Source organism: Eriocheir sinensis, chromosome 55 (genome assembly GCF_024679095.1).
Source record: "Eriocheir sinensis breed Jianghai 21 chromosome 55, ASM2467909v1, whole genome shotgun sequence".
Classification (NCBI taxonomy): Eukaryota; Metazoa; Arthropoda; class Malacostraca; order Decapoda; family Varunidae; genus Eriocheir; species Eriocheir sinensis.
This window is the reverse complement of record NC_066563.1, coordinates 3,474,490-3,502,185: the sequence shown is the minus strand read 5'-3', so window position 1 is coordinate 3,502,185 and position 27,696 is coordinate 3,474,490. Positions and strand designations below refer to the sequence as shown.

General features: G+C 38.6%; 1 protein-coding gene across 11 annotated transcripts in view; it reads left to right on the top strand.

Annotated features, from left to right (window-relative positions):
- Nucleotides 1–27,696, top strand: part of LOC126983902 (signal transducer and activator of transcription 5B-like) — a 51,955-nt gene that overhangs the window by 14,299 nt on the left and 9,960 nt on the right. For 10 of the 11 annotated variants that reach the window (XM_050837103.1, XM_050837100.1, XM_050837099.1 and 7 more), the window contains 8 exons: nucleotides 125–277; nucleotides 494–622; nucleotides 1,109–1,215; nucleotides 3,064–3,178; nucleotides 3,336–3,513; nucleotides 3,615–3,837; nucleotides 10,378–10,500; nucleotides 16,856–16,918. In XM_050837103.1, coding sequence (XP_050693060.1) covers nucleotides 125–277; nucleotides 494–622; nucleotides 1,109–1,215; nucleotides 3,064–3,178; nucleotides 3,336–3,513; nucleotides 3,615–3,837; nucleotides 10,378–10,500; nucleotides 16,856–16,918 — 1,091 coding nt within the window. The remainder of the gene's footprint in view (nucleotides 1–124; nucleotides 278–493; nucleotides 623–1,108; nucleotides 1,216–3,063; nucleotides 3,179–3,335; nucleotides 3,514–3,614; nucleotides 3,838–10,377; nucleotides 10,501–16,855; nucleotides 16,919–27,696) is intronic. The other variant, XM_050837095.1, reaches the window with a different exon arrangement.

Genomic DNA, 27,696 nt, shown 5'->3' with positions numbered 1-27,696 from the left:
CTTTAAGAATATCATGTCACCTTTAGTTTGAGCATATTTGGGTTTTCATGTTTACCTTTAAAAGAATTCAGAAATAGTATTAAGCAGTTGTGAGTTACTAGTGAACTAAATGTCTTTCCCACAGGGCTCAAGGCAGCTCTCTGTTAGTTTCCGAAACATGCAGCTCCGCAAAATAAAGAGAGCTGAGAAGAAGGGGACAGAGTCAGTTATGGATGAAAAGTTTTCTCTACTCTTCCAGTCACAGTTCAGTGTTGGAGGTGGTGAGCTGGTTTTCCAAGTGAGTAATTTTTCAAATCAACTTCTTTATTGGTTTTATTTAATAAGATCATAAATTTCCTTTCACATGTTAAAAAGTATCAGGAAAATTTTATGTTAAGTCCACTGTAAAGTCAAGCTGTACAGGGGAATATTTATATATATAAACTTGGGCTAAAATTCCCCCAAACCTAAGACATGTATCATATATTCTAACCCATAAAAAAAAAAATTGCAGGTGTGGACTTTGTCACTCCCTGTAGTGGTGATAGTTCACGGCAACCAAGAGCCTCATGCATGGGCCACAGTTTCGTGGGATAATGCATTTGCTGAGCAAGGGCGCATACCGTTTACAGTACCTGAGAAGGTAGGAATGAAATATTCATATTATATGTTCATCATCATAAGCCTTATCATTTTTCACCATAATAATAATCAGTAGCATTATAAAATTTTCTTATTATGGGACTTAAGTTCTTCATAATTCATTTTAAGATAAAATTGATTAGTGGTAAAATATGTCTTAATCATTGAAATATTGTTTGGATTCATATTCACTAGCTGCAGTCCCATTAAAGTAAGTGAACAACATTTCTTATATATATATATATATATATATATATATATATATATATATATATATATATATATATATATATATATATATATATATATATATATATATATATATATATATATATATATATATATATATATATATATATATATATATATATATATATATATATATATATATATATATATATATATATATATATATATATATATATATATATATATATATATGTATGTATATTAGTTAATTTACACCTAATAATTCCCTATATTTTAGGTTCCATGGCCACAAGTTGCTGACATGCTTGATGCAAAATTCAAATCTGCAACAGGAAGAGGGTTGACAGAAGATAACCTGAAGTTCTTAGCTGGAAAGGCATTCAGGTTAGATTGCTTTGTTTAACTTTTCAGAAAAGGAGACACCTCAAGGGCAGAATCATTTAGAGAGGTGTCTTGATACTCCCTTCTTGAAAGAGTTAAAGTCATAGGCAGGAGGAAATGCAAATCAAGGAAGGCTGTTCCAGATTTTACCAGCAAAAGGGATGAAAGAATGAAGTTTCTGGTTAACTCTTGCATAAGGGGTGTGGATATCATAGAGATGAGCTATAGTAGAAAATCTTGTGCAGGGGAGGTTGGAGATATGCAATTATATTAGCAAGTTAAGAAGAATAGTCAGCATGGAAATATCAATAGAAGATAGAGAAGCAACATTGCAGTGGACTTTAAGAGGTAGAAGACTGTCAGTTAGAGGAGGAGAGTTGGTAAGACGAAGAGCATTTGACTCCACTCTGTCTAAAAGGGCTGTGTGTATGGAGCTCCCCCATACACATAAGATGCTTACTTCATACAAGGGCACACAGGGCCCATGTACATGAGAGGGGGGAAAAAAACTGGAGTAGATTTCACAGAACATCTAGCTTTGAAGAAGCTGATTTTAGAAAGAGGTAAGATGTGAGGTTTCCAGTTAAGACATTGAGCTTAGGACAAACTGAAAAGGTATATTTTAGAATAAGAGGACACCTGAGTGTTATCGAAGAACAGGGGATAGGCGTTTAGAAGATTGTGACGAGTTGACAAGTGGAGACATTGAGTTTTTGAGACACTGAAAGACAATAATTTCCTTCTGCCCCATTTTGAAATGATAGCAAGGTCAGAGGCCAAGTGTTTTGCAGTGTTCAGACTTTTGTCTATCTATCTATATCCTTGTCACCCTGCTCCCTTGCGGGAACTTCCCTCCACGGGGTGGCTGTAGCAGGAGTGTCTTCATCTCTCCCTGTTCTGGTACTCCTTCCCCGCACACTCAATCTTGCTACTTCCAACTCTCTCGCTCCAATACTCACTCACCCTATTGATCCACTTCACAGGTGGTCTTCCCCTGACACCCCTTTCCTCAATCCTTTCCTCATACACTCTCTTCATGAATTCATTCTCCCCCATTCTCATAACATATCCAAACCATCTCAGCGCATCCTCCTTCACTCACTTCACCGCTCCACACTTCACTCCTTTCGCTGTCACACCCATACCCAATCGCTCATGCACGCTTTCATTACTTTCTCCATCCCATCCTGACACACCACATTCACCTCTTATATAGTTCATTTCCACTGCATGTATTCTCGATTGCTGTGCTGCATTCCATGTCCACATCTCTGATGCATATGACAGAGTTGGCAGGATAAAACTGTTCTTTATTCCCCTCTTTATCTCCATGCTCACACTTCTTCCTTTCATTCATTGCATTCAGGCTTGAGTTTTGTAATTCCTGTTGGGAGTCTTCTATCGAAAAATGTTCGAGAAATACAGAGTAGAGTCATCAGCACAAGAGTGGATAGAACAGGTTAGAACCTAGGGAGACTGCAAAAGGCCGGCTGGCCTACACAAGGCAGAAGAACATAGGGAGGTTTGTTTTGGGAAGATTATAAACGAACAACAGGAAGAGAGCCCTGCAGGACACCGCTGTTGATAGGTTTAGGGTTAGAACAGTGTCCGTCTTCCACAGCAGAGATCAATCGGCCTGAAAGGAAACTGGAGATAAAAGTAGAGATGGTGATGGATTCCATAGTTGGATGATCTAATAATAATAATTGTTTCCATTTTTTTGCCCTTGAGCTGTTTCCTCTGCTGTAAAAAAAAAAAAAGTTTTCATTATCTTTGCATTAGATATACTTAATGGAATGTAGAATTGGTAGTATTTGACAATTTTTTATACTTTGTATCTTTACTTTACAGGAGTCCTCAAATACAAGATTTCACTAATATGATGCTGTCATGGTCACAGTTCTGCAAGGAGCCTCTGTCAGAACGGAACTTTACTTTTTGGGAGTGGTTCTTTGCTGTTATGAAGGTAAGATATTACTAGTTTTCAATTTTAAAACTTGATACACTGTACCACGTGAATAGTATAAGATCTCAGTCTACAATATTAGCTATGACATTTGGATGCTTTGCATCATGAAGGCCTGGTAATGTTAAGAGTCTCAGGCACTTCTCTCTCACTGAAGGTCACCAAGGAGCACTTGCGCCAACCGTGGAATGATGGCTCCATCATGGGCTTTGTGGGACGCCCACAGGCTGAGGAAATGCTTAAAAATTCCAAGTCTGGCACTTTTCTCCTACGCTTCTCTGACTCAGAACTTGGGGGAGTCACAATTGCATGGATGTATGAAGACACCACTAAAGGTATTACTTTGAGGAAACTTTATTCCTAACTATGAGGCATGTTATATTGACCAAATAGTTTGTTTACAATAAGTGTTTAATTAATTTTCTATCATCTGCAGCTTGTGATCAGAGGCAGGTATTCATGCTTCAGCCTTTTACCAGTAAATCCTTTGCCATCCGTCCACTGGGTGATGTGATAGCAGACCTTAAATACCTCCTGTACCTGTACCCAAACATACCTAAAGAGCAAGCCTTTGGCAAGTACTACACCCCTCTAGGGGAGACTACTCCTCAAGGCAGCAATGGATATGTAAGGCCTCATCTAATTATTAATGTCCCAGGGTATGTAAACAGTATGTTTTCTGTATTTAAAATAATTGAGATTTTTAGAATATTCAGTTTGCATGAATTTATGATGTAGATAAGTAAACTGTCTGTTATTTATTTATATTCTTCTTCGCCACCTATTCTATTACAAATTTTTGAATGAAGTAAGAAGAATCCTTATTAATCCTTAGACTTTGAGTGTAGTTATATAATTCACCAGTCATGGCCATGGCTATGGGTGTAGTTATAAAACAAGCCATTTCCTGCTGGAATATTTCAGCAAATGTAGCAAAAATAAGTCATATGTGCTTCTGCTTTTCTTTGGGTAAATTTCAGGAGTTGTTAACCTCCTCCTTTCAGCTGTTGACAGGGTTGGTTTGATTTTAATCAAATGATTTAAATCAAGTGATTTAAAATTATTTAAATCAGAGTAAAGAAATCATGATTTAAATTTAAATTAAATATACTGTATATAAAATGATTGTGTAAATTCAGTCCTGTGCACATGGTACAGGTAATGGTGCCACCATAGATGCTCAGGCTTCAGAAATGTAAGAGGAGTGCAGAATTTTACATGCCCAGCTTGTGTAAGGAGACAGCAAGGACAAGAAACTGAGAGGGATGAACTAGAGGTGAATGGAGGAAAGCTGGATGGGGTAGAACATTTCTGTTATTTGGGAGATGTTCTGGACTGTGAGGCAGGAGTGGAGAGGACAGTGAGAGCAAGAGTGGCGGCAGTGTGGTTAAAGTGGAGGGAGGTGGCTAGTCTACTTGTGAGTCGTAGCATCCCTCTAAAGAGCAGGACAGGGGTGTACCAAGTGTGTATTAGATCAGTGATGAAACATGGGCTCTAACTAGAAAATTGATGGAGGTATTGAGAGCAAGTGACTGCAGAATGCTGAGGTATATGGTGGGGATCAGGTAGCAAGACAGGGTATCCAGTGCAAATGTAGCTAACAGATGTGGAGTAGAGGACCTGGAAACAGTGCTCAGAAGGGAAAGACTCCGATGGTTTCGACATGTAAAGAGAGCAGGGGAGGATACAGTGCTGGGAGTTTTGGAGAGATGTCTGTAGCAAGACAGGCACCAGTGAATCATTGCCATCTCCTACAAGAAAGATATTCAAAAGCATAAAAAATTAACTATTAGTCCTACTTATGATTTTTATGTGAAAAACTCTTCTTTAGTGATGTATATTAAACTATGGTTTCATTTAACATTTACCAAGTTTAATACCAGAAAATGACCTCATAAGATTGAAACAGATAATCAGTGGAAACAAACAAGGGGTAATGAAAAAAAATTCATTTAAATAAAAAAATCCAATTTAAATCAAATCAAACGATTATTATTTTTTTTTTAATTCATGATTTGAGATATACAAAAGTCATAGAAAAACATGAAAGTCTCGGGAGAAGAAATACGTCACATCAAATTGTTATTTATTTTTATCTCCAAAACTGCGGAACACAATTGAACAAACTGTACAGCACTGAAATCGGACATATTTGTTGATTGTCACTGTATTTTTATTTTTGCATCCATAACCATCCAGGTATCTGGAAATATCCAGAAACACACAGCTGATGCCCCTTTACCCATATTCCCACCTCTCCCACTGAAGCTTGAGTTAAGATTTTGTATGTCAGTCATAGTCAAGTTCAAGTTCAGCCAAATCTAATGAGACCAAAATGAACCTCATCATCATCATCATCATTTCATCGATGCTTGCTCCTAGGAGCTCCCACCAGGGGATGGCCACGGCAGAAGAGCTTCCAACTTTCTCTATCCAGACACTCCCTCCTTGCCTGCTCAAAGTTTCTCAAAAATCTTTCCCCCCTCTCCCTAACATACTCTTGCACCCTATCCCTCCATTTCACTGGAGGTCGTCCTCTAGCATTCCCTCCCTCTATATCACTCACATACACCCTTCTGGTCATCTTACTCTCCTCCATTCGCTCCATGTGGCCAAACCACTTTAAAGTCTGTCGCTTTACTTCTTCCACCACTCCACACTTCTTCCTTTCACTCCTGTGACACATTCCAAAATGCTCGTACACACTTTCATTACTCATTCCATCCATTCTACTCACACCACAAGCACTCCTCAAATAACTCATTTCCACTGCCTGCACTCTAGACCTCTGACTTTCATTCCAGGCCCACGTTTCACTTGCATATGTGAGGGTTGGTACTATTATTGTATTTCTCAAATCCCTCTTTACCTCCATGCTCACACTTCTGCCATTCATGATTCGTCCCAAAGACCCTACCACCCTTCTTCCTTGCAATGCCCTTTCTCTTATCTCTCCCTCCATACCACCATGCTTAAACATAACTGATCCAAGGTACTTAAACTCATTGACCTCCTCCATTTCTTCACCATTCAAAATTATTTTGCATTCTTTTTCACATTCAATTCCCACTCTATATGGGCATACAAAATCTACAACCTCACTTCTACTTCACTCACAAACCATCACTTTACTTTTGTTGACATTTACTTTCAGCTTTCTCCTACTACAGACACTATCAAAAAGCACTGACCAAAATGAACCTGATCTGAGATATTATTGGAGTAATTGAGCTCAGAATTAAAAAGCGCTCAGCACCTACTAAAATAGCTCATATGGTTCAGGAGGTGCGGGAGTAAATGCCTGTAGCATAGGGGTGATGTCAACCAGGGTAATACAAAACTTACATTATGTGATGTGTTTGGTACGATGATTGTTGAGGCTTGCGAATGAGCAGCCAGAGGAAGCCAAACCTTACAACCACTGATCATAGAGGTGAAAATATACTGCAATAGCACCCCACTCAAAATCAGAATAAAAAAAACATAAATACATGTTGAGAGTAAAGCAGAAAATATCTTGATGTGACACTACAGTGATTGTTTAACCCCTGTCACAGTTCTTTTACACTTAGTTAAATAATGTTTTGTTAGGCTATATTCATTAGATTAAGTTACTTTAAGTTGTTCTTCCACATCCTATTTAATGCTCTAACTAACTAATTACTAATGGGGAGTATACACCCGAGGGTGCGTTGCTTCACTCGCTTGCCCCCTGTACTCCTCATGTTGTGTAGACAAATAAAACGGGTATGACTGAAAAGGTGGCAAAGCCGTTACAGGTGAGTAAGGTCATTTAGCTAAAGAAGCGAAAGAAAGAAAGCTTCCTTACACGTAGTAAACATAGTTGATTGAAACTCAAGAAAATTGAAGGTTGGATAAGGGTATGTGGTACAGTTTTGTACCTATTGGGCAATGCATCAGTGAGAGAACCTATGGCAAGATTTTCAGATGCATATATATTTATTTGCCTATTTGTTTAGTTGTTTGTTTAATGAAGTTTTATGCCTCCTTAACAGTTGAAGAACTTGCACATAAAGCTTCTTCAGTTTGGTCTTTTAACCCTTTCATTGCACGTGGTGAGGGAGGCGACGATTCCCCCTGGTGCACTCAGGCAGCCCAAGGGGGGGTCTCTTTTAACCACTTTATCTCAAAAACTATTCATCTCAACTAAAATACAAAAACACCAATGGGAAGAGGAGGCTCAGATCTATAAGATTCAGTTATGTATGCTGTTATATTATTTCATATGTGCTGTGTATAGTTGATGAAAATTGTTGTACTTTTAGGCTTTTTCTACTTTCAGATCTCAAAAAATACATTTCGTCACAATCAATGCATAGCAATATAAAGACGAAGAAAAAAAATGAAACTGCATACTTTTACAATGAATTACACACAAAAAATTATGCAGTGATGAATTATGCTGTGGCAAGTTACGCAGTGGCGACATTGCACTCAAGGTCACTTAGGCAACTCGACCACTGTTTTTTAGGCATCACAGTCACATTTTCATCTGTTTCACTTCACTCTCTATCGCTTGGAAGTTCCGACATCCAAGCAGGCAAGCAACGCCTCTCCTGCAAACGTAAAGACACGTTCAGGGGTGTTGTCTGCGAACACTTCATTTCTGTGTGTGTGCGATGGCCAGCCATATTGAGGCAACTGAGTATGCTTAATGGGATGTTGGCTGGGTAGTATTGCCAACTGCATAATTTACAAGTCCACTATTTGGTCAAAAAATCAGTCAGGTGATAGGGGAAGCTATTAAAAAATGCCTTTATAATGGACAAGAACATCCGCCAGTTACTCGTCTGTAGATTTTCTGTGCTAGGCTGATATAATTTTCCACCAAGTTTAGTTGAAAATTCACTGAATTGGCAATGCTATGGGGTGAGAAGAGGCTCGTAAAATATTGTTGGAACACGCTCATATGCGGGAAATTTAAGTGCGATTGGAGGTCGCAGTGAGTGTTTAGCACCACCAGCAAATGACGTTACTGCTCGCTGCGAGTGTTTAGCAATGAAAGGGTTAAGGCCTCTGTATGTACTATCATCGCTACTATATATATATATAAGTTACAAGACTAAAAATAAGTTGGAAATGTATGGTGATGTTATGTTGAGTAAATCAGAGTGGAAGAAGGAGGAGAGGTCATTAATGACAAGAGATTGTGATGTGGATGGATTCAGTTTGTTCATAGCCAGGCTCTGTTGGAGGGTAGGGCTGTTGATTAATTAAATAAACTCCCTCCTAATTTAGTTTTATGTAATAGCATCTTAATGAGTTGGCATTGTATTTATTTTGTCAACACAGGTGATTTATGTCTTAGAGATATTTCCATCCCTTTCCTGAAGGAGGGGTAACATTTTTCATCTTGTGATAGTTCTTAGTTAAATATTTGATCACAGTACTCATCAAAAGTATATGACACTTTGCTTGAGGCGTTGCATACTTATGGCAAAAAAAGAGTGGTGATCTTTTGGGTGAAAGATTTTAGATAAGTATGCAACAGCTACACGATATTATTGTATTCGTTAACTGTTGCCAGCCACCTCAAGGTCAGGTGCCAGTTGCCTCCAGTCTGTCGTAGCGATTGGCGGTCTGCTGTGTCTCTTTCCGTGACCATGCCTTGTTTTCACCCTTATTAGTGGAAATTATTGTATTACATTGTTGTTATGGCACCAGTTAAGGAACTAAGCAAAGAAACCATGGGTTAGATACCAAGTAAATTATTTCTGGGCAAAGGCAACCCTGCGAGCTCTTTGCATGTTTGAGAAGCTGGTTCTTGAGTGCCTTGTGGCTGGTCTAACCGAGTTTGTACACTTGGCATGATATGGTACACACAGGCACTGCACCAAACACTTCAGAGATGTTTTCCTTCACTACCCTTACTAAATCAGATTCCTCGAGGTTAGGCATTCCGTATTGTCTCCACCATTTTTCCCCCTCCCAGATACTGTCCATGTACAAAGATCTTTTCTGCCCCTATATGGAGTATTCGTCTCATGTGTGGGGTCTCCACACATACAGACTTTTTGGGCAGAGTAGAGTCAGAGGCTCTTCATTTTATCCGTCAACTCCCCTTCTCTTACTGATAGTCTTCTACCTCTTAAATTCCGCCACAATATTCACTTTCTATCTTTACCAATACTTTCATGCTGACTGTTCTTCTGAACTTGCTAGCTGCATACCTCCACCTCTCCCATGGCCCACCTCTCCCATGGCCCCACTGCACATGACACTAGCTCACCCTTATACTATCCAAATCCCTTATGCAAGAGTTAATCATCATCATCATTCCCCTTCTCTCTCCCGTTTGCTGGCAAACTTTGGAATAGCTTTCCTTTCTTTATATTTCTTCCTGCCAAGAGGGGAGTATCAAGACACCTCTCCATCCAAAATTGACCTCTGCTCTGGTCATTCTCTTCTAATATCTTATATAGGAGATGTGAAGTTTCCAGTTAAGATTTTGAGTTAAGGATAGACCGAGAATGTTTAGTGTTGAAGATGGTGACAGCTGAGTGTTGTCGAAGAATAGGGGATAGGTGTTTGGAAGATTGTGTCAAGTTGATAGGTGGAGAAATTGAGTTTTTGAGACATTGAAGGACACAAGGTTCCTTCTACCCCAATCGGAAATAATAGCAAGGTCTGAGGTTAAGCGTTCTGCAGCCTCCAGTCTGGAGTCATGTACTTCCTGTTGGGATGGTCTTCAGAAAGTACATGACTCCATACTGCTTTATTTGTTGTGAAAAGAAGTGTGAAAATGAGGTGTGAAAATGAGACAGTCAAGGAGTAGGACGTGGCAGATGGCTGATCACTCTGACAGCCTGAAGGCAATTGTTGACTGGCCTTGAGGAGGTTGCTGACAGCTAACGGATACAGTGAAGTCATGTTGCTGCCATGTATTTCTGCCTAAAATCTTACACCCACATGACCATCATTCTTTTTTGCCAAAAGTATGCATCAGCTTGATCAAGGTGCCATATTCTATATATATCCTGCCCCTTGATCAATGATAGTAATAGCATTAAAAGTTTAGTTTGCAGCTCTTTATAGTTTCTTCATGTCAAGTCTGTAGTCTTAGATGCACTGCACTTTCATGAATGGCATTATTTAGGGAGAAGATAGCTTCAGCCATGTGTAGAAAAGTGCCTAACAATCATCAGATGAATATTCTGAACACAAAAACATCATTGCAGATGGACAGCAACAGGGTCAGGGGAATCTTACCCCAATACTCCACAACCAATGTATCCAATGCATGATGCTGGACTTGGAGATCCACCCTCTGTAAGCTCCAACCCATCTGATTGTGTCTCCACGTAAGTAAGATAATTTCATACTTTGGATTAGGGTATGACATTTCTGGTTAAATAAGATGTCCACTGGAACTATTGAACTGCATTTGCAAATATTCAGGTAATGTACATTTTATTCACATTTATTATGTTTGGAGCCTTTCATCATTTTCTCTTCTGTATTCTGAGCCTCTTTGGTGACATTATAATGAATTGGATTAGCTATTTATTTACAGAGTTTAGAATGAATTTCATATTCATATACTCTCCCCATTTGGTTGCTGGAACTTAGTATTTTCCAACAGTTCTTTCTTCAGTCAGTTTAGGAACTCAATGTCTCTTGCTTTTTAAGCCTAGAATGCTGTAATCGTTTGCCTCTTATGAGTAGTTTAGGACTTTGTGAATTAGGAATGAGATTGTTAAAGGTTGAGGGATACATTCCTTGCTAGGTCAGATGAGGGATCCATTAAAAGTTTCACCAAACTTATCTCACTGGCTTCTGGGGTAACTGTTTAATCAGAGTGTAACATCTGAAATACATAATTTTTGCTAGTACTTGCTCAACATCATGATCATCAGTGTCATTATATCCTTTTTCTTGCTTTGGTAGAGAAGTAGGGATCTAGAATTGAGAAGCAAAAAATTCATGGGAAGACTGTCTTGAGACTAGAGTTGGAGTTCCATGGGAGGTAATGTATGTAGATGACTTGATGTTAGTTGGAAGGACCGAGGAAAAATCAAAATAGAGTCTTGGGAAGTGGAAAGAAGAAATTAAATCAAAGGGCTTGAAAGTGAATGGAAATATAACCAAATTGATGATTTGGTGCTGTGATAAATATGGGGGTGTAGGCTTCTATAGTCTTCAGATGAGGTGTAGGGAATAACTATTCTGTACAGTACTTACAGCATGTGGATACACAAGACTTAGTGGGTAAACAAAGTTGATGCATGTAGGCATGAATATAGCCTTCCCAATAATCCATTGAAATGGATTTTGCTTCACATTAATTACAATCACATTTTTGCTGATATCCCATGATGTCTTGTATGAGTGCACATTGTTATGTGTAGAGTTCCAAGTATGACATTAGCTGACAAACATAAATATTCAGGGAATTTTATGCAGGACTGCTCTCTTCACTCCATTAACCCATTCAGCAAACTATTTCCCATGTAGAAGCAGGAAGACATTTCCTAGTGGTGCCTTCAAGTGTACAGTGGCCTCGCATCCAACGTGTTTGTCCAGGCTGTTTCATGCCCAATGCAGCATTTTTTGGACAAGTATACTTTTAGAATATTGTAACACATTTAAAATGGTCCAACACACAACAAATCCTGACTGACAAGTGGCCCAAATTGGAAGAGATTTCTATAATGTGGAAAAATCATCCCAGGTGCACTGCACTTGTCACTCTCAGCTAATTGGCTGGAAGTGTGGTGCGTGATGCCAACCAGTAATATGAGCGGGGTCAGTCATGTGATGCGCAGAGCTGCATTTTATATAAGGTCTGAGTTGCTTTGGTAGAGCAGTCTGCCTGCCCCCATGCCATGTAAGCATGTAAGGATTTCCATTGTATTTTTAACCCCCTAATGAGTGACCCCCAGGCAGAAGCATTGGTGGGTTCAGTAAAAGGACGAGTGTCTCACGTGCAGACGCCTCTGTTTTCTTTCCTTGTGACCGCTATTGTTCTGAATCTGATATTCAGTAATCAACATTCTTAGGCCTAAATACATGCATACTTAGGCCTAGAGGCTCAGTCACATGGCTGTTCGCTGTCCTGCAACCCCTACTACACCCCTGCCTTTGTGTATGGTACTTTCCTATGTGATGTTGTTGTTTAACCCCTTAAGGATTGCTGGCAGGAATTCCTGCTCGGGTGGAGAAAGGCGGGGTGCGGGAATTCCCATAATACCCTGTCCCGCCAAAATTTGTACTTCTCAACATCATATCTCCACCATGTTGCAACCGAGGGACTTTTAGTTTCTTTCTTCATGCAGATGAAAGAGTGGCAGTGAAAAATACTATGAACTATTTTTTGGGGTTCTGAAATTGCCACGAAGGGCATTGATGAAGAACACCTATGTCGCCAAAATTTATTAACACGACACACGCTCTTCGAGCAGCGAATCCCCCTCCAGCCCATCCTTAGGGGTTAACCCTTTCAATACGATGACGCCTACGTAGGCGTCATGAAACCCCAGTAGCATATATGATGAGGCCTACGTAGGCGTCATATTTCTATTCTGTTTCTTCTTCTATTGAGTTGTCCCGTACTTTGTGTTGGTTACTAAGTAAAGATGCCGTATGCTGTCCTTGAAATCCTATTGCTCCTCCCACCATCCTTGTTCCCACCAATCACAAAAAATGAGCTACAGTATGCACCGCCTTCTTCCCGCCTTGTGTCTAAAATTAGGAAGTCTCTCTCTCTCTCTCTCTCTCTCTCTCTCTCTCTCTCTCTCTCTCTCTCTCTCTCTCTCTCTCTCAGACACCGAGGCGCCGACACCATCACGTCTCGCCCACCTCTCTCTCTCTCTCTCTCTCTCTCTCTCTCTCTCTCTCTCTCTCTCTCTCTCTCTCTCTCTCTCTCTCTCTCTCTCTCTCTCTCTCTCTCTCTCTCTCTCTCTCTCTCTCTCTCTCTCTCTCTCTCTCTCTCTCTCTCTCTCTCTCTCTCTCTCTCTCTCTCTCACACACACACACACACACACACACACACACACACACACACACACGTACACACATACATTGTCTGTGATGACAAAGGAGTATCTGGCAGCTCTCTGACTGATGATAACAGAGTTGTATTTGCTGATAATTTCTCGACATTCTTCCTCCTCTACACAATCATCTGCTTTCTGTATTTCTTTCCCCCTTGCCCCTTTCTCCCCTTTCTTTATTTCGCTTTTTTTTATTTCGCGTTGACGCAATTTATATTATGCATAGCAGGTATATGTTGACTCGTCGTGTATGCTGCTTTGCAAATACGGGATACATGTAATGAGGGGTTTCAGCAGCATAATATACGGAGGCAACAAGCAGATACATGCCGGCTCAGGTTTCCCGCGCGTGGCCGAGCACGCCGTATATCAGCCAGGCGGGCTTTTTGAACATCCGGCGTGAAGGGGTTAAGGATTGCTCCCTTTGAAAAAGGGGGAGCACAGGCCTTTGTCAATTTATGGCGGCCTGTAGCAAGGTGCCAATTGACCAACTCTGTAGGCTGATGTCAGCCAAGCCAACCAAGTGATGAGGTTTTACATAGATTTACATAGAAAATCAAACCACACAGACCTCATGGTCCAGACTAGGTGGTCTGTCCTTAAACCTAAGTGATTCTACATTAATCAGATGGCTCCAAAACATTGCATTTCAACTCTATTTAATATTAAGTTCAAGGAAGTGACGGTCAAGCTTGTTTTTTAAAGGAGTCAATCATGTTACACTAGACCACTGAAGGTGGAACCTTCCATTCTCGCACTACAACGTTGGTGAAAAAAATTTGATGCAGTCTGAATTTACTTGTCTACATTTGAGTTTTATGCCGTTGTTCCTCGTTCGTAAAGTGTCATTGATCATAAACAATCTTGATCTGTCTGCATTTGTGAAACCATTAAGTATTTTAAAACATTCGATCAGTTTTCCTCGGAGGCAACGTTTCTCAAGAGAGAACATGTTAAGGGTGGAAAGTCTTTCTTGGTATGATTTGTTGCGCAAGGAAAGGATCATTTTTGTTGCCTTGTCTGCCCGTGTATGAAGTATGCATTCCATGCGTGGGTGGGTTCCACACACAGCCATCGGACAGAGTAGGGTCAAAGGCTCTTCGTTTCATCAACTCACCTCTTGCTGAGAGTCTTCTACCTCTCAAGTTCTGCCGCAGTATTTCCTCTCTTTCGCCTACCATTATTTTCATGCTGAATGCTCTTCTGAACTAGCTAACGGCATGCCTCCACTCCTCCCATGGCCCCACTGCATGACCTACTCTAACTCACCCTTTTGCTATCCAAATCTCTTATGCAAGAGTTAACCATCATCTTCATTCTTTCATCCTTCTTGCTGGTAAATTGTGTAACAACCTTCCTTCCTCGGTATTAAATTCTCCTCCTGTTTACAATTTGAATTTTCTAAAGAGGCGTATCAAGGGACCTCTCCATCCTCAATTGCTCTCTCTTATGGCTTTATTTATTTATTTATTTTTTTTTTTTTTGTGTGTGTGTGTGTGTGTGTGTATGTGTGTGTGTGTGTGTGTGTGTGTGTGTGTGTGTGTGTGTGTCCTATTGCACTTGTAGGCTTGAGAGGCCGTTTGGGCAACCCCAGCCCGTTCATGGTGTAGGCAAATTTTATTTATAGTGGCTGCTGTGAAGTATGCTTTTACAGGAGCAGTGCTGAGCGGGCTTTTTTGTCTTACTTTTGTTTTTGCTCAAACTGTTTCCTCTTCTGTAAAAAATAGAAAAATAAATTAATAAATCCCACGTTGTAAGCGAGGCCACTGCGTACATAATTTTTTTTCTGAGAATCATGTAACAAATCTTTTGGTTCTTGAATTACAGATAGAGAATTGCAAAGAAAATGGGAGGTTTTCTGGCCAACTGGCTTTTGACAAGTGGAAACACCATGTAGTAATGACAGATGAGACAAAACACATACCTCATAGAAAGCAGAATGGTTTATGAGTAATGCACCTTGACACCCAGCAGTGTGCTTTGTGTACATGAGTGTTTATACTTCAGTGCCGTTGATCTTTAAAATCTAATATCCTTTGCAAATTTTGCATCCTGACTTATTTTATAGAATAAATCAAACTTAAAGCAGTAGAATTGAAGAAGGCTCTTACATATTGATTCATAATCTTAAAAGTAAGTCATTTGCACAGCCCTGCTTCTCAATGTGTCAAAGATTGAGACATTACATATTGATATACACTGCATTACTGCACTATCATCACTTGAAATAGGTCTTTCTTTAGCACTGTAGATAGGTTGTTACAGAACACAGTACAAGGTCTGTTGGCTTTATTAGACATTAGCAGGATTGATATATCAAGGTATATCAATTTAAAGTGAATTGGATATACTGTCTTGTGCTCTAGTTCCTTACTGCTCATCATTATGGATCTCAAATTGCAATGAAAGTCCTATAATCCAGAATGCAGGGGGTCACGGACCTTCTGAATTACCAGAGGGAACCTCAAAACATTCAAAACACGCCATTGCAAAATGTTTACCACACTGAGTCCGGTAATCGCCAGTATTTAGTACCTGCCCCAGACTTACCACACTTTGCAGCACATTTAATCATCACATCTTGGAGATTAACCACAACAAGCTACTTGTTAAGAATGCTCTGTTGGTGGCAGTCACAAAGTGTCCAGCTTTTTTCATTTATTTTATTTTATTTATTTATTTTTGACAAAGGAGGCTTAAACATATAGAATGCAAATTATTTACTAATGAATGCTTCCTTCTATAAAAAATCAGGTAATAAAAATATGAAACAGGTAATAAAAGCAACCATAACCACATAACTATAAGCAGCAGCAGCCGCTGCTGTTCAGCTGATAGATATAAACAAAGAGATGGCATGTCGGTAGGGGTAATACCGCATTAACCGTCTTCTTACTGGCAATGGTGATTGTAATATGTCTCCTCTTTGTCCTTGTTGAAGGTGGCATGGTAGGAGTCATTATGGTGGAAAAATACAGATAAAAACAGATGAAAATGTAACGGATAGAGAGCCTGCTGGGCAAACACACTGTGAACTGGGCAGATCTCACAAGTCCCTGCTGGGTGCAGAATTTGTCAGTTCGTTGCACAGCTTTCTCTATTTTTTGGTAGTTGTTAATTTTTACCCCAATTTTACTCGATATTACCCTAAAAAGCTAAAATTGAACCTCGGCTGAAAATTCTGGACCTTCGGGATTTCTGAAGTATTGGACACTGGATTATCGGACTTTTACTGTATATATGAGCAAGATTCTGATTCTGCAGAGTAAGCATGCAGTGGACTAGGTGTTCATGCCTTTTTTGTGTTGGTTTGATAAGGGCATTGATATCAGTGTTGTGAATTAGTTCACTGTATTTGTTTTGTGAACTATTCCACAATTTCAATGGATAAAAGAAAATTGGCTCATCCTGAATCAAGGGATTATCATGTGAAATTCTCTTTTGAGGATTTACTTCACTTTAGTTTTCATAATGGGCAAATATTCTTTGTTGATGTTGTCAGATTGATGCCTTAATAGAAGTTTTCCAGCATAGGGATGGTATTGCTAGTTATTTAATTTCACTCGTACCATTATCTTACATAATCACCCTTTGCCTCTTATTTGTATATATAATTTTTGGTTCACTGTTAATGGATTCTGAATGGAAAACAATTCCTTTACAGTGACCAAAAGCCTTCGTTGGATTCTCCTTTATTTGACGCAGCCAATGTCCTCTCAGACTTCCCGTAGGTTGGAGTGACACCCCTCTCATTAATCCCTAAAGCCATCCACTATGTTATCAAACTAGTTTTAACAGTTATGCACAAAGAGAATCAAAATTAACAGCAGCAAATCCACTGTGATGTCTAGCTGTTTGTATTATTACCATTTATCCTGCCTTGAGTTGGTTGTGTCGCACTCACTGCTGGCAGAGACTTTGGTCCTTCCTTCACATATCGAAGGCTGCATCATAGCTTGGTGTGATACTTGGTAGTGTTGTGTACTAGTGTCTGTGCTTGTGTGCACTAAGAGTTTATATTTCAGAGAAAAAAATAATTTTAAGACATCACATATTTTTGTAAGTAATGCCCACTATTCATTATTGCTCTCAAGCCTTCTCTGAGCTCATATTGATTACTTAAAAGCTGTTCTGAGCTTCATTTATGAAGGTGACGACAAAGTGTATATTGCTGTACATTGTTGAACTGGTGTAGGTCAATGTGGAATGACTATCATTGGTTGAGTGAACTACAAGTGAATGGTGTATCTGAAATCCACTTGAGAATTTGAGGTGCACTGTCTGCCATCAGTGAAGCCTGACCAGTTCTTTAGTGACGAGGATTTACAAAATGCAAGCCCAGCCATCTTCGCCTCTCTGCCCACCACATCTTCTGTCCTGCCAAGCTTGTGCCTCCCCAGATTGATTCATCAAGACATACGCACATACCTACCACCCAGTAAGAGACATACTTGGGAGTCAGGAGTTGCCTGGTGGGTCAGCATTGGCTATTTTTACTGACCGTGTTCAGACAATTTTTAGTTTTTGCCTTTGTGTGACAAACACTTGATTTTCATATTGTAAATTTTCACTGTTCTCTTTGAAACTCAAAATGACAGACAGTAGTATCTATAAGCTACATCTGTTATCATATCAGGTATTTTGCTGCAAAGCAAATTTTGAGAGGTCTTCTACAAATTGATGCTCAACTGGTGCCGTCATTAAGTCATAGCACCTGATTTGACAGGTTCTAGTGAAGGAATATAGTATTGCAACCATTGAATGGGTATGGGTAGTTCTAGATTTGAACATTACTGATCGTTCACATCATAATTAGTATTTTATATGTCTTTCAACTTGGCCATTTGTCTAAGACTGTTGTAAATTGGATGGTCAGAAAAGAGCTTAATTTTCTGCACCAGAACTGATTTACTTTAGCCTTGAAATTTTCAAGAAAAGATTTTTCCAAAGCCAAAAGTCACATTCATTTATGAATCTCCAATTTAATGTTCCTTTTAATAGACCAAATCTTATTTTATTTTTTCCATTGCTGTAATTATTTTAATGCCTTGCTTTATTTATTGTTGTATTTGTCCTTGTGTTCATATAAGAGCTTGTGTGAACATTGTTGTTCTAAATATGTCTTAATGGTATAGATTATATATTGTTATTTAAGAGTTAGTTAACTTTAATTCTTGGAAATATTTGTAAATATAGAAATATTTTCTTGAATATAGAGGAATTAATATGCTGGAGGAAAATATTGACAGTGACCATCTGCCTTAAACCTAGACATAGACGACAAGTATTACTGGCCGCCAGTGTTTTGATCCTCAAAGTCTTTACCAGCTCATTTGCCAGTGCTCCAAACTCTTACCCTACACACACACACACACACACACACACACACACACACACACACACACACACATACACACATTATGTTTGTTTAAGTGGAGTTGAATGATTTTTAGTGAACATATAATTCTTTATTTTTTATTATTATTTTTTATTTATTTTTATGTGTATGGATGTGTATGGCCATGTTGCTATTCATGTATGTACTAATGTGTACATATGAGTGTGGTTACATGGAGAATAGTCAGAATTATTTGCAATGGCATCCAGCTAATGGGTGTATTGCTATTTTTTCTTACATTTAATAAATAAGTATGTAGGCATTATATTAAAGGCTGCACATTTTAGATGAACTAGGTAGGAGTCCAGTCTTCTATATCTTCATATATATATATATATATATATATATATATATATATATATATATATATATATATATATATATATATATATATATATATATATATATATATATATATATATATATATATATATAAAACCCCGATTATCGGCGGATTATCCGAAAAACGGATTATCCGAAATTGATCTGGATAATGTAATTAAAATTTTTTTTTTATATACTAAAACGTTATAAAAAATCAATTATAAATAAAATTAACTTCATATTTACTATATTAAAACTTTTATAATTGATAAGATCTGTTAAAATGAATTTGCTTTCTAATACGTATTGCGAAATAGCTTGTAACGAATAGATCAATGTATTAGACAAAAACATTAAACAAACTCTCAAGACAACGACACAAACCGACTCCCTCTCCACTCCATGCCACATTCCCCTTCCAACATACGAGTTGCGCGATAATATGAGTCATCATACTGTGTCTCCACCTGCACGATGCATCAAGGTCACACTTGCAAGCTTGCACAACCATTCACAATCGCACTCTGCAACATTCACAATTCAGATCTGCAACGCTCACAAGTATCAACATACACTGGTCCAGACAAGGAGACACACAGACAAACATACAATAAAACATTTACATCACATGTTTTAAGCGTACTACTTTGTTTAGCGTAGCGTGTGTTTGTTTGGTTTCATTGTTTACATCGTCAGTCGGCGGCAGTCACGTCACACACTTCACACTGGGCAAACGAGAAAGCAAGACACAATGCCGACGATCAAACTGGCGGTGATCAAAATGGCGGCCATAAATCCGGATTATCCGAAAAATCGGCTTATCCGAAAGAGGCTTCCCCCCATCCATTTCGGATAATCGGGTTTAACTTTATATATATATATATATATATATATATATATATATATATATATATATATATATATATATATATATATATATATATATATATATATATATATATATATATATATATATATATATATATATATATATATATTTATATATATATATATATATACACATACACATATACATACACATACACACAGTACCCTCTCGAGTTTTGCGCTCGCTTCATTCCGAAGGTATAGCGCTAAACTCGAGGATCGCAAATCTCGAGATATTGAAAAGACTGAAAAAGCGCTTATCTGTACTGATCTGTGGAGATTTTTTATTTATTTATTTATTTATTTATTTATTTATTTATTTATTTTTTTTTTTTAAATACATGTGGGCTATGGCACCGGTAGACTATCCATCTGGGCCTGATGGTTGGCCCCTAGCCCATCATGGCATAGGCAACTGTTTATAGTGGCGCCATTACAATTGGCTCATGCTGCCCCCCGGAGCTCACTTTTTTTTCTCCTTTACACTTTTTTCTCCTTTACACCCTTGTTATCTCAAAATACATGCCTTGGAAAAAGGAAGAAAACAGAAAGAGAGAATGGGTTGTTTTAAAGCCACAAATGAAGCTGAGCTCTGAAAACACACTTGTGATTCGCTGGGGGTCCGATGACGTCATCGCCGGTGCTCACCCTGTCAGCAGCCTCGCTGCCTTATGGCGGGCACACACAATCCGGCCTGGCTCGTCCGGGCGGCTCAAAGTGGTGGGGCTAAAGGTCTTCAGTCCGTGTGTGTGTGTGTGTGGATTTTGTCCGGCGTGGCCTTATGAGGCGGCTGGATGGCCGTCAGTCTGTGTTTGAAAATCCCTCCGGCGTGGCCTCACGCCTCACTGTGTGTGTGGCTCATTAAGGCAGTGTTACACTGGCCGTTTTCCTCTAACCGTTGTGGCTACTGGCAACGCCCGTGCGCCTATCCGGGAGTGAGTTGTTGGTTGTCCGTAAGCTGGTGTCACACTGGGCCCTATTCTTCCCACCGCGTTTGCGGCAGCTTGGACAACCGGCAACTCCAACTTTTCCTGGTGTGCGTCACACACGGCCAAGGTCAGTTGCCCGTATCCACAACGTAAACAAAGCACTTGCCCTGTATCAACATGGGGTTGTCTGCTAAAGTAAGGGCTCTCGCGGCTTGTGCTACCATTACCCAAGTTATGGACTTGTTGCTGCAGTTAAATGGAAGGAAGAAGCTGTTGTGGGTGTGGCGTGTCTGTGGTTCCTCCATGCCAGTTCTCATTGTCACCATTGCGTGTGCGCGGCCAACCCACCCATCTAGACTCCAACCACATAAACACGTGGATCGAATAATAACAAAGACACACACACGCACCCACACACCAGATTCATCATGAACCATGGCAGATGTTTCTCATAAACAAAAATGGCTTCGTCATTTCCTAGAGTGTGTTAGAACTTATTTGGTGAGTGGTTCATACAAACCAAACATTCCCAATGGCAAGAAGAGAGCAGTGTTAAAGACGACTGTTCTCTTCTTGCCAAGAGCTAGGTTTGGTTCATGTGAGCCATTCACCAAATACGTTCCAACACAGTCGTTTCTGTTTGTCAGAAACATCTGCAATGGTTCATAATGAGTATGGCTTGTGTGTGTGTGTGTGTGTGTGTTGTTATTCAATCCATGTGTTTATGTGGTTGAGTCAAGATGGGTGGGTTGGCCGCGCACGCACAGTGGTGACAATGAGAACTGGCACAGAGGAACCACAGACACGCCACACCCACAACAGTTTCTTCCTTCCATTTAACTGCAGCAATAAGTCCATAACTTGGGTAATAGCAGCACAAGCTGCGACAGCCCTTACTTTAGCAGATGACGCCATGTTGATACAAGGCAAGTGCTTTGTTTACGTTGTGGACGTGGATACGGGCAACCGACCTTGGCTGTCTGTGACGTACACCAGGAAATGTTGGAGTTGCCGGTTGTCCAAGCTGCCGCCAACGCGGTGGGAAGAAAAAACACTGTGTGACATCAGCTTACAGATAACCGTGAACTCGCCCCCGGTTGGGTGTATGGGCGTTGCCCATAGCCCTAATGGTTGGACGAAAATGACCATTGTGATAGGGTGAGCGTCGGCGATGACATCATCGGACTCCCAGCGAATCACAAGCGTGTTTTCATAACTGTCAGCCAATCGTAAGGCAGCCGCCTTCAACTGAGGCTTCAAAACGACCTGTTTTTCTCTCTCTCTCTCTCTCTCTCTCTCTCTCTCTCTCTCTCTCTCTCTCTCTCTTTTTTGCCATAGCCACAATGTTTGGAGGAAAACCTCCAGTGTGATATGACCTTTGAAGGTAGCGTGCGTGATGCCGATAATAGATAATAAGTAGACGTGACCCGTACGTGTCCAAGCAGCGCGAAACTCGGTGATAATGCATGAAAGTCGAGATGGTAAGAATTTAGGACTAACATGAAACTTCGAGAGGGTATATATATATATATATATATATATATATATATATATATATATATATATATATATATATATATATATATATATATATATATATATATATATATATATATATATATATATATATATATATATATATATTTATTTTTAGACTTCTCATACAAATTGAGTTGAACTATAAAGCAGGATGATTCCAAGTGGAATATGTATCCATTGCACAGAGGAATGAGTAGTTAAAAATTTTCTTGGGATGTATAAGCCAGGCCCAGTAATTTCATAACTACTTTGTGAGTCATATTACAAGTCAAATCCGAAAAGTTTCAGGTCCTTACAAAGGTCGGTCTAGGGGCCGTATTACAAGTTCAATTAGAGAAGTTTGGGGTCCCTACAGAGTTCAGGATGAATAACTCTGTAAGGACCCGAAACTTCTCGGATTGGACTTGTAATGCGGCCCCTTGACCGAACTCTGATGGGACCTGAAACTTCTTGGATTGGACTTGTAAAACAGCCCATAGTGTCTAGGAAATGTCACTGTATCCCAATTTGTGTAGCAATAGGGCACTTAAAGGGCTATAGCTCTCAAAGTAAAATAGGTTATGGTTTGGGAGTGAACCCCTTTGATTGAGTTTAGCTTAGCACACTTATTAAAATTCTTACTGGCCATTTATAATTCTCAGGCATGTATTTACAATAATTGGGGTCATGAATTATGTTGATGAAGTAATTAAATCAACAAAACCCCATGAGGTGCACTCTGAAAGTTATTGATTTAAGTTTTTATACAAAATTTTGCAAATTATTATTTTGCATACTTTTAAAATAAACAGTGAATTTCTCTTCTAGTATAAAACTATTTGACTTTCTTCATTATTCTTTGGATTAACTGAGAATTTGATAATCAGGCTCTTGAACATGGTAGAGCCAGTAGATATACATGACAAAAGGATTTTGTTAACACACAAAGTTTCAATGGCATTAGCATGATAATGGAAATTTTACTGTATGTATACACACACACACACACACACACACACACACACACACACACACCACTCTGATATCTCAGTCGGTTAAAGTGCTGCACTGCCCAGCTTCTCAGTGTCTCAGTGTGGCAGGCAAAGGTTTGAGCCCCACTCAGGCTGGGTTTTGACCGCTGAGTAGGAGTGGTTACTGTCCCCCCATGAGCAAAGGGGATGGGATGTGTGGTGTGTGAGGTCCTGGCAGTACCCAGAGATTGACTAATGAGCCATTTTCTAATCGGGAGGGTACTTGCTGGCGATTGCGAGTCCAACTCATGATCAGGCCGTGGTAAAGAAAACCACATATACAGTAAACCCTCCGGCGTCTGGGTTAATAGAGCCACAGGGGCACCCGGATATGGGAAAAACCCGGATATGGGAAAACCCCGGATATGGTGTAGGTTAAGTCTACGTACCTGAAAACCCAACTTTCGCCTAACGCATTTAATATATCGTCAGCACAAACGAAGCTACTTAAGATCATGCCCGTAAGCCCACGACAGCCTTCCACACCAACGCATACGTATATATATATATGAAACAAGTGCAGGGACGATATGTTATAGCTGTGAAAAAGAAAATTATGTTACAGGTTAGGCTACATTTCAGCTGCGGCGCCGCCACCCTGCCTCGCTCACCCTGAGAATATATATCCTTATTATCTCATAAACAGAGCTACTTATGTTCACGTCAGTACACTTACGTCACCCCTTTATGCCTGCGCACACGTGGATATATGAAACGAGTGCAGGAAGGATGTATTATAGCCGTAAAAACAAAAACAAAATTACGGGTTACGTCAAACTGCCCGCCTTGCCCCGCCGCCCCGAGAATGTTTTACCTTGTTTTCTGCAATATTACATCATCTACGCTAACGCCAGTGTAGGCAAGCCTTCCCCATCCACAGTGAATGCGTGGGCATTGTGGTGTCTCTTGCAAACGATAATTAGTGACTTAAACTAAGAAAAATTGTCGGGGCGTTGCGGGGCTGGTCAGCACCCACCATGGCCCCAAGGACACGGGTGTTATGTTAAGATTTACTCCTAACGGGGTAATTAACGCTTGTACACCCTGCTGACATATATATATATATATATATATATATATATATATATATATATATATATATATATATATATATATATATATATATATATCGGCGCCATTGTAAGCGCCCTAAACACCACATACAGGCAAAGCAATGCCTGGAGAAGGTATGGCACACACGCAAAAGCAATTAACTGGGCCATGGTGAACGTAAACAATGGCGTGCGGGGCACTTGTTGTGTTGTGGTGCCCATGGTAAAGAGAATCTCTTTACCTTGGTGGTGTGGTACGCCACACGGCCAATTTGAATGACTTTTGGTGGCACACGACAATTGTATTTAATTTTTTGGAAAAAAATCACATTTTTGAAAACTCCCGGATACGGGCGAGGTCGGATACGGTGCACCCGGATAACTGAGGGTTTACTGTATGTATATGATGTATGGTACCAGAAATGTAATATTTATGGGAGATTTTAATTGCTAGTGAATGAACTGGGAGTTGTTTGAAGCAGCAGGGGGGGAAAGTTACTGGAACTGATAGAGTAACCTTATGACTCAATGGGTAAAAGAAGAAACTGGACATAGAGGCAGGGGTGAACCAGCAAGATTGGGTTTAATATTTACAAAAAGGACTAATTTATCAGGAGAGGAGAAACATGAATTCCCATTTAGAAAAAGTGACCCTGAAATCTGACTGTCCACAAATAGGTAAACACACACACACACACACACACACACACACCTCTGGTAGGACATGCTTACCTGAACTGAGTAATTAAAAATAATTAGTAATTTCATTTAATGGTCCTAATACAGATATATTTCTATGCCTTTTGTACACAATGAAAACACTAATTAATCAGTGATATATTTAAGATATTCACTACTCTAGAATGAAGATAGTTTGTGTTGCAGGCAAAGTCAGTGGCACTTGTATTTGCAATAATTAGTTTATCTAGTGAATCTAAAAACATTGTGTGGCCAGATTTTATATGCATTTAGATGAAATATGACATTAGCAATCCTCAGAAGTATTTTAGGACAAGCAGGGTTTTATAAATTAGTCTCGTATTGTATATAGTATTAAGGAAGATAAATGCATTTATTACTCTGATGCCCTGTTCCCTTGGGAAGCTCCCATTTAAGAGGGTGGCCATGGCATAGGAATACAAAGAAAAATATTTAGGAAAAGTGTATCAGCCAGAAGAAAATATGAACTTTTTCCAGTAGTTTGAGTCAGGTCACTAAGATATCATGGTATATATATATATATATATATATATATATATTTATTTATATATATATATATATATATATATATATTTATATATATATATATATATATATATATATATATATATATATATATATATATATATATATACATATATATATATATATATATATATATATATATATATATATATATATATATATATATATATATATATATATATACACACACACACACACACACACACACACACATGGATATAAAAGTGTGAATCAAATGAGCTTATTTGTAATTTTTAGTGGGTTTCTAAATGATTGTTTTTTAAATAGCAAAATGGTTATTTCACAGTATGATATATTCCAGTAATTGTACGTTTACTTAATGTAAATTTAGTTTATAACAGACTCAGTAGTGTATTTGAGGGAGAATCACACTCCCAAATAATCAAAGAAATTTTTTTTTCTTCCTAAAACATATATTTCTGATCTCCAGAATATGAAAAAGTGAGGCCCAGTAGTATGTTGATAAAGTGATCCATTGATCCATTTACTTAGTGTTTCCACCAGGATATTGGCATGGAACAGATGTTAGTCTAGGAAGGTTTTTGTAGAGGATGAAACCTCTGGGAAACAGGATGTGCAGACTCAAAAAGTTTATTCCACTGCAGATCACTCACTATAACTGTGGCCTGTGCCATGAGGCCTTTCTTTTGTGCACTACCTCCTAATATGTATAAGTGCTGCCTAGCTCAGAACTGGTGTCATCAATTTTCCATATCATTTTGAAAAATAACATTATATTTGGCAAAATATTAGGTAAATAAATACTAGAAGAGGAGCTTTCATTCGTCTTTGTATCAGCTGTGTTTAATATTTCAATTTGTTCCTTAAGACTAATCAAAGATTGATTACTTACAATCATATTTTCAACTTTTTTTCATTCTAATAGATATTTTTTAGGAACCCAAACTTGGATGTTTATCTTAAAATCACTTTATACAAAATTCAGGCAGACTGAAGTTGAGCGAAATGCTTCCAGTGTAGGTAATGTCCTTTCTAAAAAAAATATTTTTTTCCATGCAGTGATTGTGAAAATTACAGATTGAATATGCTTTGAAAATTTAAACAGAACATGTAACAAACTGATATAATTTGATTTTTTTATTTAATATAATATCTACTGAATTCAAGAGTAATTTTATATATATATATATATATATATATATATATATATATATATATATATATATATATATATATATATATATATATATATATATATATATATATATATATATATATATATATATATATATATATATATATATATATATATATATATATATATATATATATATATATATATATATATATATATATAGATATATATATATATATATATCGAGAGACACACACACACACACACACACACACACACACACACACACACACACACACACAGTCATACCTCAGTTTATGAGTTTAATTCGTTCCGTAATTTTGCTCGCACACCAAAACACTCGTAAACCACAACGAATTTCCCCATTGAAATTAATGTAAATCCCATTAATTCATCCCATATCTCAAAAATTATTTATTTAAAAATCATTTTACATGTTAGTTTATACAGAATTAAAGTAATTTTACTAACAAATAGCAATGATAAATATTATGAAATGCGAATCAATGTGTTACGGTTGTTACGGACACTCCCACAACTGCTAATAATGCTTGAGGTGTAGGCTTTGCACCGGGGTTTAGCAGCCACAGTTTCCCTATTCTCGAGGCACTGGAACTACGTTCGACCACCAACGTGAAGCTAACCCGACGTATCATCCGAGATGGAGGGTGAACGAAAGTCAAACATGTCCAGGATAGCATGCAAACCGTCGACGCTCACACTCTGTTCCTGTTTCGAGTATAGTATCTGCCATTCTTGTTTTCTTCTTTGCAGCACCATCCCTTTTAACCATCTTTCTGGGGTACATTGTTAAAGCACAAAGAACACATACCGTAGTGCTGAAAACACAAAGATCACACATCAAAGCACAAATGCAATCGGACACGAGTACACGCATACTATTTCTACGAGTTTACAATGTGGACTGAGACTAGAGCTGTCATCTAGCGGTCATGAACTACCCTATACTGAGCAAGAATTT